The sequence below is a fragment of the Orcinus orca genome, chromosome 11 (assembly GCF_937001465.1).
Source record: "Orcinus orca chromosome 11, mOrcOrc1.1, whole genome shotgun sequence".
NCBI lineage: Eukaryota > Metazoa > Chordata > Mammalia > Artiodactyla > Delphinidae > Orcinus > Orcinus orca.
Genome location: NC_064569.1, coordinates 50,838,278 through 50,851,012, shown reverse-complemented (window position 1 = coordinate 50,851,012; position 12,735 = coordinate 50,838,278). Strand labels below are relative to the sequence as shown.

The window sequence follows — 12,735 nt, the reverse complement described above, 5'->3', positions numbered from 1 at the left end:
CTGCCATGACAAAGTGCCACACGCTGTGTGGCTTAAACAACAGAAATTTATCGCCTCATAGTTTTGGAGGCTGGAAGGCTGAGATCAAGGTGTGGCCAGGGTTGGTGCCTTCTGAGGCCGTGATGGAAGGAGCTGTTCTAGCCCTGCCTCCTGGGCTTATAGACAGCCGGCATCTTCTCTCTCTGTCTCTTCATATTGTCTTCTGTGTTTCTGTGTTCAAATTTCCCCTTAGCATAAGGACATCAGTCACACTGGTTAGGGCCCACCCTAATGACCTCACTTTAACTTGATTACCTCTGTGAAGACCCTATGTTCAAATAAGGTCACATTCTGAAGTACTGATGGTTAGGACTTCAACATATGAATTTGGGGGGAACACAATTCAACCCCTAACACACACCACGTTATTTCATGGCACTGTGCCTTGTACCTTGCACCTGGTGCAGGCTTATTCATCCTTTAAGACTTATCATTCCATCTGTGAAGGTGACCCCTAGCCCTGTCCTCCCCTTCCCACTTAACTACTCCCTCCTTGCTACCACTGACCTTGTATGTATTTCAATTAGAGCACTGTATCCTTTCAGGTGTATTCAAAATTAGCAGAAGGAGACCACACACATATAAACTGGATTAATGCCATAGTTAATTAGCCAGGGGTACAGAAACTTCTTGCCAGCACAGGCCACAGAAGGCAGGAGCAGCGGCAGAGCACTTCCCTTGCTCCTGGTACCTTAACAGGGGGGTACAGGTGCCAGTGACGCTGTCACTGCTGGGTAAGGTGTTGCCAGATTTAGAAAAACAGTCTGATTTTTGCTGCTCTTCCCCCTGCTTTTGGGGAAGGGTCGTGTCACCATTCCAGAGGAATTCACACTAGTAACCTACACACTTGCATTTAAGGCGATGTTTACAAATACCAGGCTCTCCTGACTTCTGAACAAAATTCATTCTCAGCAATGATACAACTTAATCCAAAGAAGAGAACATCATCATTGCTTAGAGCCCTCTGAACAACATTTCTGCTTTAGTCATGTCTCAGAAAGCCTGTTTTCTTGCAGCCCATCTGGACTCTGACTTAATGACCCTTCTGGGTGGACCCTATGCTAAGAGTGGTCTGAGGAGCATGATCCCAAATCCATTTCTCAACAGCACCTACACCACACTGTTTAGAGGGCCTCTGTTTTCTATCTCCAGCGGGAACACCTTGAGGTCAGGGGCGGCTTATTAACTAGCACAGTGCATGGAATACAGCAGATTCTTAAGATGGCGGTGAGAATGAACTGAATGAACGGTGGAAGTTGGAGTCCTCCTCCTTCCAAATTGCTGAGACGCCAGAGGAGTGCTCAGCACACACCAACAACGTGGGGTCTCCTTGCTGACAGTCATCCTGAGCTCTGCCATTTTCTTCCAGATGCCCTACCCCATCAATCACTTTTAGACACTTTCTAGAAACTCTCCTCATTCCGCTTGGTATTCTTCTGGATCAAGGCCCTCCCTTCAGTGAGTTAAGGCTTTATTTGAAACAAACAAACAAACAAACAACACACACACGTGCGCACGTGCACACACACACAGAGCTTCTAACAACAGGCGTTTCCAGTGAGAAACAGTTGATCCTGTTTTCAATTTTGGCTGAGATGATGCTATCATTTAAGGGATAAATGGCAGTTTTCTTTTGTTTGGGCTTTTACTGTCAACCTCATCAGTAGAAGGTTTCAGACAAGTAAGAAACACTTAAGTTAAAATGAAGTTAAAACCACACAAGTCATCAGACATAGCAATAATGATTAAGTGGTTATCAAGCTTCACTTCTTAAACCAACTGCCCCTAAGGGTTTGATCAATGATGTATATGACTTGAGATTCTGCCGCAGTCATCGATTGGTATTATGGGAAATTTGATGGGGGGAAATGTGATTTTTCTACCCTAAGTAGAAATGTAAGCAGATAGGTTAGCGGGTCCCTGGAGAAAGAGAACCAGGAATGGACGGCTTTCTTGACATAAGAGAAGCCATTTTAGCCTAAGCCATTTTGTGATCTAAGCTGGCCACAATGCTTGCCCTTGAACAGGTCTCAGTAACCAAGGATCTCAAGGGAACAAAGGAATGCAGGAACAGAGAAAAGGCAGCCAAACAATAGGCAGTGATAAAGCAGAGTCCTAGTTCCTCCTCAAGGGATATACATAATATATCTTTGAGTTCTGCAGGAACTAAGGCCCCTACCCAGGTGGAGGACGGAAAGAGGATGTTGACCCTCCTGACCTCAATCAACTAAACTTGGACTCTGTTGACTTTTGCCCCCAATTCTATGCTGAATTCTCCTCTGCTCAAACCTCTTCAGGAATATGCATGTACCTTTAGCTTAAAAATTCCCCAATTCTCGCTGTTGGGGAGTCATTGCTTTGGGAAAGATGCCCGGTATTCTCCTTACCTGCTGCAAGTAATAACAAATCCTTCCTTCTCCTGCGCTTTGGCTTGGTTGTGTCTTTTGGCTACACTCCCACCAAGAGGTGAACCCAGTTTTCGGGTAACAGAAAGTAAAACCAAGATATCTCTTACTTCCCTCAATTACCCATGCCGTGAAAATTATCTCACATGTTTGCCTAAAATCTTGTTCATTATTGTTGAAAATATCCTGTGTAAGGATTATATTTGGGAATAGTCTGCGAAATACTCCCTAGTAAACTGTTGGTGAAAGATTTTAAGTGGTGCTAGGAAAATTTATATGTTCATTAAACATTGTTACAAATTAACTGAGGAATTAATTACAGACTACTCTCTTTTCTATTCCCTTCAGGGGGATAAATCTACTATAACTTAAGAGAAATTAGTTGTTTTATGTGTGAGAAGGTTTTACTCATAGCACAGAAGTGACATGCTCACGAAAGCTCTATTTTCTGGAGCAAATATTGGGACAAATGGTCTGAAAATGGGGCAAACTACTTAAAAATAAGGCTGTCCTAAAGAAAAGAAAGGCCTAATTGCTTTACTTATGCAATTCATTTTCCTTTTCTTTGGCTTTGATAAAGGTGAGACAGGAGGGAAGGGGGCAGGGCACAACCGTTAAAAGAATGACACAGCCATTGAGGATATGACAAAAACTGGTTAGAACCAACTAGGCCCAAGATGGCAGAAGATACAACTCCCAGTAGACCTTGAGCCTCATTAGATGCTCACTGTAATACACTAGCATATGCCAAACAACACACCCACAGGCGCCATGACACTTCTGAGGGCTACCATAAAGGCCAAAAAGTGGAAGTGCGTGGTGGCCCAATTCCTGGGAATCCCTGCCCCTTCCCCAAAATAGAATATCCCTCCCACTTCTTAGCCTATGAAATTACCCAGCCCCAAAAAACTAATCATCCTGGGCTGCTTCTGAGACAACAGCATTCTGCCTATGGAATGTGCATCTCTCTAAATAAACTCTTTCACTTTACCTTGGCTCACTTTTGAATGCTTTCCTGTGTGAAGCCAAGGACCCTCACTTGGCAGCCCGCCCCAGGAACCACCTGAAACCTGGGACATGACCATCCTCTTGCACCCCATTCTCCTGCAACAAAGGGAGGAATGAGGAACTCTAAGGAAAGGGAAATGTGATCTATGGGGAATTACTCCAGAGGCTAGCTTTGAAAGAAAGGAGCCACAGCAATGACCCCCTAAGCTGAAATCCCTACAACAACGGTTAAAAGTAAATTTTTTCCTTCCTTTCCCTTTCCTTCCTTCTTTCTTTCTTTTCCCTTGCAGTTTTATTGAGATATAATTGACAGGGCAATAATAAAGTCTACAGCATACTGATTTGACTTAACATACATCACGAAATGATGACCAAAATAAGTTTAGTGAACATCCATTATCTCACCGATACAAAATAAAAAAAGCAAAAAGGATTTACTCTCAACAAATTTTACACATAACACACAGCAGTGTTAATTATATTAACTATGTTGCACATTACATCCCTAGTAATAACTTATCTTATAACTGGAAGTTTGTACCTCTTGATGACCTTCATCCAACTCCCCCTCTCCCCCACCCCCCTCTCTTTTTCTATAAATTTGGTCTGTTTTTGTAGTATAATTGACATACAGCACCATGTTAGTTAGTTCCTGGCGTACAACATAGTGATTTGAAACTTCTACACGTTACAAAATGATCACCATCTTAAGTCTAGTTACCATCTGTCACATATCACAAAGATATCACATAGTTATTGACTATATTCCTCATTCTGTACATTTCATCCCTTTGACTCATTTATTTTGTAACTGGAAGTCTGTACCTCTTAATCTCCCTATTTCACTTGAACGGTAAACTTTCAGAAAGTGGACATGACTGTGTAACATTAGGTTGGACTTTGGAAACTGTGTATAGTGAGAAAGGTATAAATGATCACTTAGATTTAGGTTGCTTTCAAAGTGTTGCCTTTAAAAATAATGTTTATTAAGGTTTCACTTCAAAGTTTTAATAAAAAGTTATACTTTTAAGTAAAAAAAAAAAAAAAAATTGGGGAATAGAGTTGTGTGGGCAGCAGTCCCTGCTCTAATTCTATGGGCACAATACACAGCGAACCTAATAATATATATTTGTGGACCAGCTGACTGGAAGTTGGAATCATAAGGCTAAGGTATCACTGATGCAAGTTCACAGCATAATGAAACTGAAAGCTCATTTTAAAAGGTTTAACAGGCAAATGTAAAGTTTTTTACATTTGAACTTCACAGTTCATTTACTGTGACAGTAAATGTCACAATCCATTATGAATCTGCATCAACCACAAATTTTATCAAGCCCTTCTCAGGCCTTTACTTCCAACTTTTACTACTTACAAGTATACTCAGGCCATTTTACAAATGCATACTGCTCTCTTCTCTTTGTTTTAAGGCAAGTGCTGCAAAATCAACTATCTTCCAGGGTCAAGTAATGAAAATAGGCAAGTGGGCTGAGTGGGGCGTATGGCAAATAGGAAGCACGTGCTCTGCGTCTAAGGGGAGTATGTACTCCTCAGCTCAAGCCAGTTATTGTCCTATAGAAATGCAGGTCTAGTATGAGAAGATCTAATTTTTTTGAAGCTGAAAATCCACATTTTTATGCAAAACTTCCAATTTTTTTTTTTTTTTTTTTTTTTGCGGTACGCAGGCCTCTCACTGTTGTGGTCTCTCCCGTTGTGGAGCACAGGCTCCGGATGTGCAGGCTCAGCGGCCATGGCTCACGGGCCCAGCTGCTCCGCAGCATGTGGGATCTTCCCAGACCGGGGCATGAACCTGTGTCCCCTGCATCGGCAGGCAGACTCTCAACCACTGCACCACCAGGGAAGCCCCAAAACTTCCAATTTTTAAATGACAATAACAATTAAAAAAATCAAGCACTGTAGAACAAACAAAATTTGTCCATGGCCAGACATGGTCTGTGGGCTCTTAGCATGGAAACTCCCTTCTTAGAAGGCCTCCTACAGTTTCAAGGGGTGTTCATTATTTATAGTTGTCTAAGATTTGGTGAAAAGGTTCATGTTCTATTTAGCTGCCCTCTCTATGCTTTTGTAAGCTTGGATGAAATTTTCCCTCAACTTTGATCTTTTCACTGGGCAGTCATAATTATTTTTAGTTAATTAAACTCTTTCCAATAAATGTTGGACTTTATGAGTATGTGTGTACAGACACACACACACACACACACACACACAAGTTTGTGCAGAGGCAGAGAATTACATAAATTATGCATGAGTTTCTTTACTTGTATATTTTGCTTTGACACCAAGGTGTCAATTTTCTGTCCTCCTATCAGTGGAAGATCAGAGGCAAATTCCTTATTCATGGTGGAGAAAAGTGCTACACAGGGGCTCCAAATCAGCAATGATTGCTATGTTGTTCCCAAGTTAGGTCTCTTATTTTTCACATTGTATAAACGACTTGTTATAGACTACTTCTCCACTAGACACATGCTAACTGTAACTTATTCATTTTTGTACTTTCCACACCTGGCAAAATATGTGGAATGTATAAGTCGCTCAATAAATATTTATTTTACTGAAATGAACTGACCCACAGCATCAAAACTCCTTAAGTTTGTTCTCAATGCCTCTCGTCACACAATTTCAGCTTCACCTTCAGCTCATCCCCAAGGAGAACCTGGGTGATAACCAAACTGCTCTGTTCTCCAACCTTGAAAATATATTAAAACCTCTTTCCCTCTTTCTATACCTATGAAGTCTACTGGTTGCAACAAATCCAATTTAAATCTTACTTTCCTTGGGAATCCCATTCTACTACAGTGAATCTGTTCCACCTCCAAGAATCATAAACCACTTGTCATGCTCAGAAGAAACATCAGGACAATCCAATTCATTTGTTTCTACAGTAAATTTTGAAAAATTCTTCCTCAGAAAGCACTGTCTGCCCCTATCAGGTTCTCAAGATACTGTGCTTCTCCACATTATGCCTGAAGAGGAAGACTAGGGTCACAAACTCAAAGGGCTGCAGAGGCCAGACAGGTTACATAAATGGACTAGTCCAATGTAAGAAAATCAGGACTGAACGACTATGGCAAAGTGGAATTCGAGTACCCCAGCATTTCCCTTCACGAAGCAACACAGGGGCTAGAGTTCCCACACTTTCCTGTTTTTAACAGGCCCAAATTGTGTGGAGCCAAACCAAACAGGTCTGTGGGCCGCCAGTCTCGACCTTGTGTATCATACACTATTTTCCTAGAGTTTAGAGACCGTTTCCAAATAAAACCACGAGAGCCTATGCATGAAAAAAAAAACTGGAAGTCACTAGGCATACAAACCCTAGGTCTAGTAGGATCCAGTAAACTGCATTAAGTGAGTATTTTGTGATGCCTTGCCAGAGCCCTGAGCTCTAACGACACCTCAGAGAGAGCAACAGCCTTCCTTCGGGAAGTTTCATTAGGGGGACTTTACCCAGAGACTGAAATCTTCATCACATTGGTTGCATCTTATATACACATGTTTGAATAAGGGGTGGTTTGGTTTTTCCAGAAAGACCAGAAACCAGAAAGGCTGCAATGGGTTTTCACCAAACTCTACTGGTCTAGAAACATGACACTCTTTCTTAACAGAAACAAACACACATTCACATAATTCAAAACATCTCAGTGGAATCAGAATAAAAGAGGGTACTAAAGTGAATTTTGACCATTTAGTTTATCAAGGGCAAATTGTTGTTTTTTTCCTTTCTGTCCCACACTTCTTCTTTTGGAAATTGTTTGTCTCTAGAAATACGTATTTCTGCTGGGGCTGTCAAACGGTTCTATGAATGGGCACAGGATCCAAGCTGGCCAATGAAAAAATCCCATTTCCTGGCTGTAATAGTTGGTCCAAAAGTATGCATGACTTAAGTCAGGCCAATGAAAGACCTTATTTCAGAGATAAGGATGTTGGGATGAGGTGAGATGGTAAACTGTAGGGACCATGTAGTCCTGGATCTCCCGATACAGGACATGGGGAGAGACTTCCTACCAACACACATGAAGATACCACTTCAAAGTGATGAAAAGAGATTCCTGATAACTATCATCTGGACACAGATCCAATCACCACCGAGGCTACTGCAAACATTGACCAATACGTAAACTTTGTGACTTGACTAAGTGTGATTTGGGTTCCTGTAAATTACATTTGAGTGCCTTGACTAACACAAGAAACATTTGTGGTTCCTATTTTTATTTAAGTAGAACATGGACCCAATAAATCAATTTCAGAAACAGGCAGCTGAATTGTACGACTGCTTTCTGGCTCAACATATATTTATAATTCACATTTTATGTTCTATCCATTTAAATCCAGTAATGTCAGCAAATAAACAGTTTTATATTCCCATTCAAGTACTATGATTTTTGTACTCATAATTATATCAGTAATGCCATATTCAGTACCAAAAACCTAGAAACTACAAAAAAGCATAAAAACGGACTAATTTCAAAAGTTAGGATTAAATGAACATGTCAGACATCTCTTTCCACACATTCATGTAGATTCTTGAACACATATGTTGAATTTGATCATCTATTGGGAACTACTTTCAGTATTTAAGAATTTAAGAATAAAAGGTGTGTTTACATGTGTATGCAGTGAATCCCTGGTAAAGTATTCATTTATGGTAGAATACAGAACCTTTGCATTTATCTTCCACAAGGAGTACTTCAGGAACTATGATCTAGCTGAAAATGCAGGATGAAGAGATGGCAGTTACAATGTTAAATTCCCTTAGGTCGTGTGAAACTGTCTTCCAGTTTACATTAGAATTCATTTTACTTGTGAGGGCAGAAAGCATGCTCACCTCCTCGTTCTCAATCTTGAGCGTGGCCAGTCGGGACTGCAGCTGCTGGTACCTGAGCATAAGCTCTGCCTGGACCGGCTGCTGCGCGCTGACCTGACACACCTGATGGGGAATCAGAAACCACAGTTACAACAGGGAGCCGTCCAGCCAGCCTCCAGGTGCACAGTTCTCCCATTTAAAGGCTGCATGAATCAGGCGGATCCCCTCAAGATTCCAATTACATATTTTACTTTTAACAGCCACCTCAAAACTTCAGTCTTAAATATGAACTTGTTATGTAAGTGGCAAGAGCAGAATGCAGCTGCTTGGGCTGGATATGACTGGGAAAAAAGCAGCAGTAGGAAGCATCCCTCTAAGAAGGTGGCGGTTGCTGGAGATGGAGCTCTGATGCTGCCGTCTACCTGTGGAATAAGTTATTGCGCAGAGTGTGACGGATGATCCACGTGTACGGTCATGCAGGCCAAAGCAGGGCAGGCAGCAGAGCCTGCTGGTTACAGTCAGCTGGGTGACTACAGTAAGTTACTAAACCTCAGTTTCCTTATCTGTAAAATGGAGACAGTAAGAGTACCTATGCCATAGGGCTGTGGTGGGGATGAAACGGGATGATGTACATAAAGCACTTAGAACACTGCCTGGCACACAGTGAAAACTCAGAAAAAGTGAATAACTGTTTTCTGTATCTTCAACCATGGCTTGTCTTGCCAATTTTCAGCCAAATCATGTGATTCACCGTGAAACTGAGGAAGCCACTTGTCTTAGGCTTTGGTAGAAAGATATCTTGGCCATGATCTCAATTATGGATAAGGTCAAAATTAAGAGCCTTTTAACTATATTAAAATCAGACTAGAAATGAACAATTTCTTTTCATCTTTCTCATCACAGAAATGGTCTCAGCAAATGAGAGTTTCCTTTTATGGAGTCTCCAAGACATCGTAGAGATTATTGCTTCCTGGCAGAACTGGACATAAAAAAGGGCAAGAGACTTACTATATTAAAATAATAATAGTTAAAAAAAAGTAACAACTTTTAACCCAAATGAAATCACTTGTTTGTGACATTTTATCATTCTGTGTTTAACACATCCATCCATAACTGAAAGATTAAAACCATGTGGTTTTAGAAACATAACTCTGGGTGGGATAAGCCACTCGCCTGTCAAATTCGTGTGCTATTGGCATAAAGACTGCTTACCATTTTTAATCAAGTAATTCACTCTATCAAATCAAGCAAAAATAAAATTAGGTTAGAAATATATCAGGTACATACATATATATCTTATAAGTCTTAACATTAGGTGTTTCAGAGAAAATATGACATTAAAGAAGATATCTGCCATGGAAATTATAAGTACGTCTATTTTTAAAAACATACTGTCACCACAATAAGCTAAAATTGAGTTTTTAATCTATGAGTACTGTTTTGCACAGCTGGGACACCAAGTGCTATAGAGCATGCTCCATTATTGGTTCTTCTTGTTTCCCCCTGTTCACAGACAATAAATATACCTCTGTAACTCATAAATGGTTTAAATGGAGTTTTTCCCTTGCATAAAATAGGATAGAAAGCTAAACTCATATAAAGAAGCTAAGATATAATACATCCTTTCTAATGCTCGTTTTACCAGTTTGGAGATAACTTGAGTCTTAAAAAAATGGTTTGTATCTTTTTTCCTGTCTTCCATTTTCCTGCCATTTATAATTATTTTTCTTTACAGAGATCTTTAAATCAGGATTATAAGAAGTCTTCAGACAGATTCTATTGGGCCAAGAAAACGCTTTGTTTTGAACTTAAATCTGAATGTCTTGTGGTGGAGAAAGAATTCTTTAACTATCCTGCAACAGTTTAGTGCTTACACCCAGGTGAGTCTGCACCTCTATTTCTTTGGCCTCTGGAGGCATTAGAGTGTTTGATCATTGCTTTAAAAGGTGGTAGTGGCCGATTGTTGAGAGTATTGTGCTAAGATCCCATGCAAAGGCAGCCATGAGAAGACAACTGGGAATTTTTACAACTGCTGGGTACAGCAGGGGAAGAGTAATGTAAGTTAAGAGACAATGCATTAGTTTTAAGATAATCAATTACTGACCTCATCACCCATGTGAGACTGAAACTCAAACTTCATTGGTGGACAGAACGCAGCAGGGTACATCTCCATGAATCTCTGCTTGTCACTCCTGGGCTCCAAGTTGTCAACTGCATTCTCAATAATGTCTAAGCCTTCGTGTCTGGAGGTTTCAAGGTTATACTCCGCAGAGAGATATGTTCTCAGGGCTCTGTTTAGACTTGCATGGTAGCCAAGATCACAGCACTTAAAAAGTAAGAGAACACCACATATAAAAATTAACTCAAAATGGATCACAACTTAAATGTGACAGCTAGAACCATAAAATTCTTAGGAGCAAACCTTCATTACCTTGCATTAGGCATTGGTTTTTTGGATATAGTATCCAAAGCACAAGCAACAAAAGAAAAAATAAATTGGGTTTCATCGAATTTGAAGACTTTTGTGCTTCAAAGGGCACTATCAAGTAAAAAGATAACCCACATCACGGGAAAAATATTTTGCAAATCATGTTATCTGATAAGGAATTTGTATCTAGAATATATAAAGAACTCTGACAACTCAATAATAAATAGACATATAGCCCAATTAAAAAAATGGGCAATGGATCTGTTAGGTATTTCTTAAAAAATACATATACAAATTGTCGAAAGCATATGAAAAGATGCTCAACATCATTTGTCATCAGGGAAATGCAAATCAAAACCACATGTGATACCACTAGGATGGTTAAAATAAAAAAGACAGGAAATAACAAGGATTGGGGAGGATGTGGAGAAACTGGAACCCTCATACACTGCAGATGGGAATGTAAAATGTTGCAGTCACTTTGGAAAAGAGCCTGGCAGTTTTTCAAAGGTTAAACATATGATTTGGCAATTCCATTCCTAGGAATATATAAAAAAAGAGATAAAACATATGACCTGGCAATTCCATTCCTAGGAATATATAAAAAAAGAGATAAAACATATGACTTGGCAATTCCATTCCTAGGACTATATAAAAAAGAGATAAAACTTGTACATGAATGTTTCTGGCAGTATTATTAATAGCTGAAAAGTGGAAACTAAGTGTCCATCAATAAATGAACAAAACATTTTCAGCCATAAAGAGGAATGAAGTACTGATACATGCTACAACATGGGTCAGCCACACATTGTATGACTCCATTGATATGAATATCCAGAATAGGCAAATTTATAGAGAGAGAAGGTAGATTAGTGGTTACCTAGGGCTGCGGGATGAAGGAATTAGGAAGTGATGGCTAAGGGGTGCAGGACTTTTCGGAGTAATGAAAATGTTCTAAAATGGATTGTGGCAACATATACACAACACTGTGGATATAATAAAAGCCAACTGTGGATTTTTAATGGGTTAAATGTATGGTATGTGAATAATATCTCAATAAAGCTATTAAAAAATAAAAGAAGCAAAATCAAATACAGAAAAGAAATAATGAAAAAATAGCTTTCAAGTTTGTTCATGCATACTGAGATTGATACAGTGATCTACTGAAATCCTTCTGGGATGCAAACATACTAACTGTAGTATTTTGATGTTTGTATAATTTACTGAAGACAACAATAATCTGTACTCTTTCTGAAATGGGAAAAACAGGTTTGACTCTGCCAAAATAGCCCAGTCATGCCTTCTGTCTTATCTCTAGAATAAAATTTTTCAGTAAGAAATGACTGGCTAAAGTCCTTCTATCAGAGACAGAATTTTGTTTAGTATTCCTAGGAATACAAGGGCTTTGGGCTTTGATCTTCACTATCTTTAATTTGTATTTATTTATTCATATTGCATTTTAAGGGAATATAATTTTAAACAATGTAACTCTGGATACTAGTCAGTTATAAATTACTGACAGAATTTTAAATTTGTACATAAAAGCAATATAAATCTCTTAAAGAGAAAACAAGTGGTTTTAAAGTACAAAATCAGGTCATCCCTATATTGTTCTAATGAAGTTCAATCAATTCAATTTGATTCAATTCAACTCAGCTCACTAATTGGCCATCTACAGATGCCTGGGCATTTGCTAGGCTCCAGGAATATGAAAACTGGAACACAGTAAAATATAATCTCCATTCTCAAGGAATTCAAGTATAAGTTGTTCGTCAGTTTGCTACTAAAAGAGTAGTAGAAGGGTGCAAAGGACACAACTTGTCTTATGTTTTATGAAGGTACAGATTTAATCACTGACCTGTCCTTAGAAATGCTAACACATTTAATTCCACCCTCACCCTCCAATTTCATAATGCTTAAATTTGGGATTTTTACATAAACATATTACAAAATCTTGGTTTTCAAAGTGTGGTCTGTGGACCAGCAGCAAATGCAGACTCCTGGGCCCCACCCCTGACCCACTGAATTAGAATCTG

At 39.5% G+C, this 12,735-nt stretch overlaps 1 protein-coding gene across 2 annotated transcripts in view; it reads right to left on the bottom strand.

Annotated features, from left to right (window-relative positions):
• SRGAP1 (SLIT-ROBO Rho GTPase activating protein 1) overlaps positions 1-12,735 on the bottom strand; it is a 274,993-nt gene that overhangs the window by 64,290 nt on the left and 197,968 nt on the right. For both annotated transcript variants that reach the window (XM_004276587.4, XM_033440537.2), the window contains exons 7-8: positions 10,376-10,597; positions 8,293-8,394 (exon numbers count right to left, since the gene is read on the bottom strand). In XM_004276587.4, coding sequence (XP_004276635.1) covers positions 8,293-8,394; positions 10,376-10,597 — 324 coding nt within the window. The remainder of the gene's footprint in view (positions 1-8,292; positions 8,395-10,375; positions 10,598-12,735) is intronic.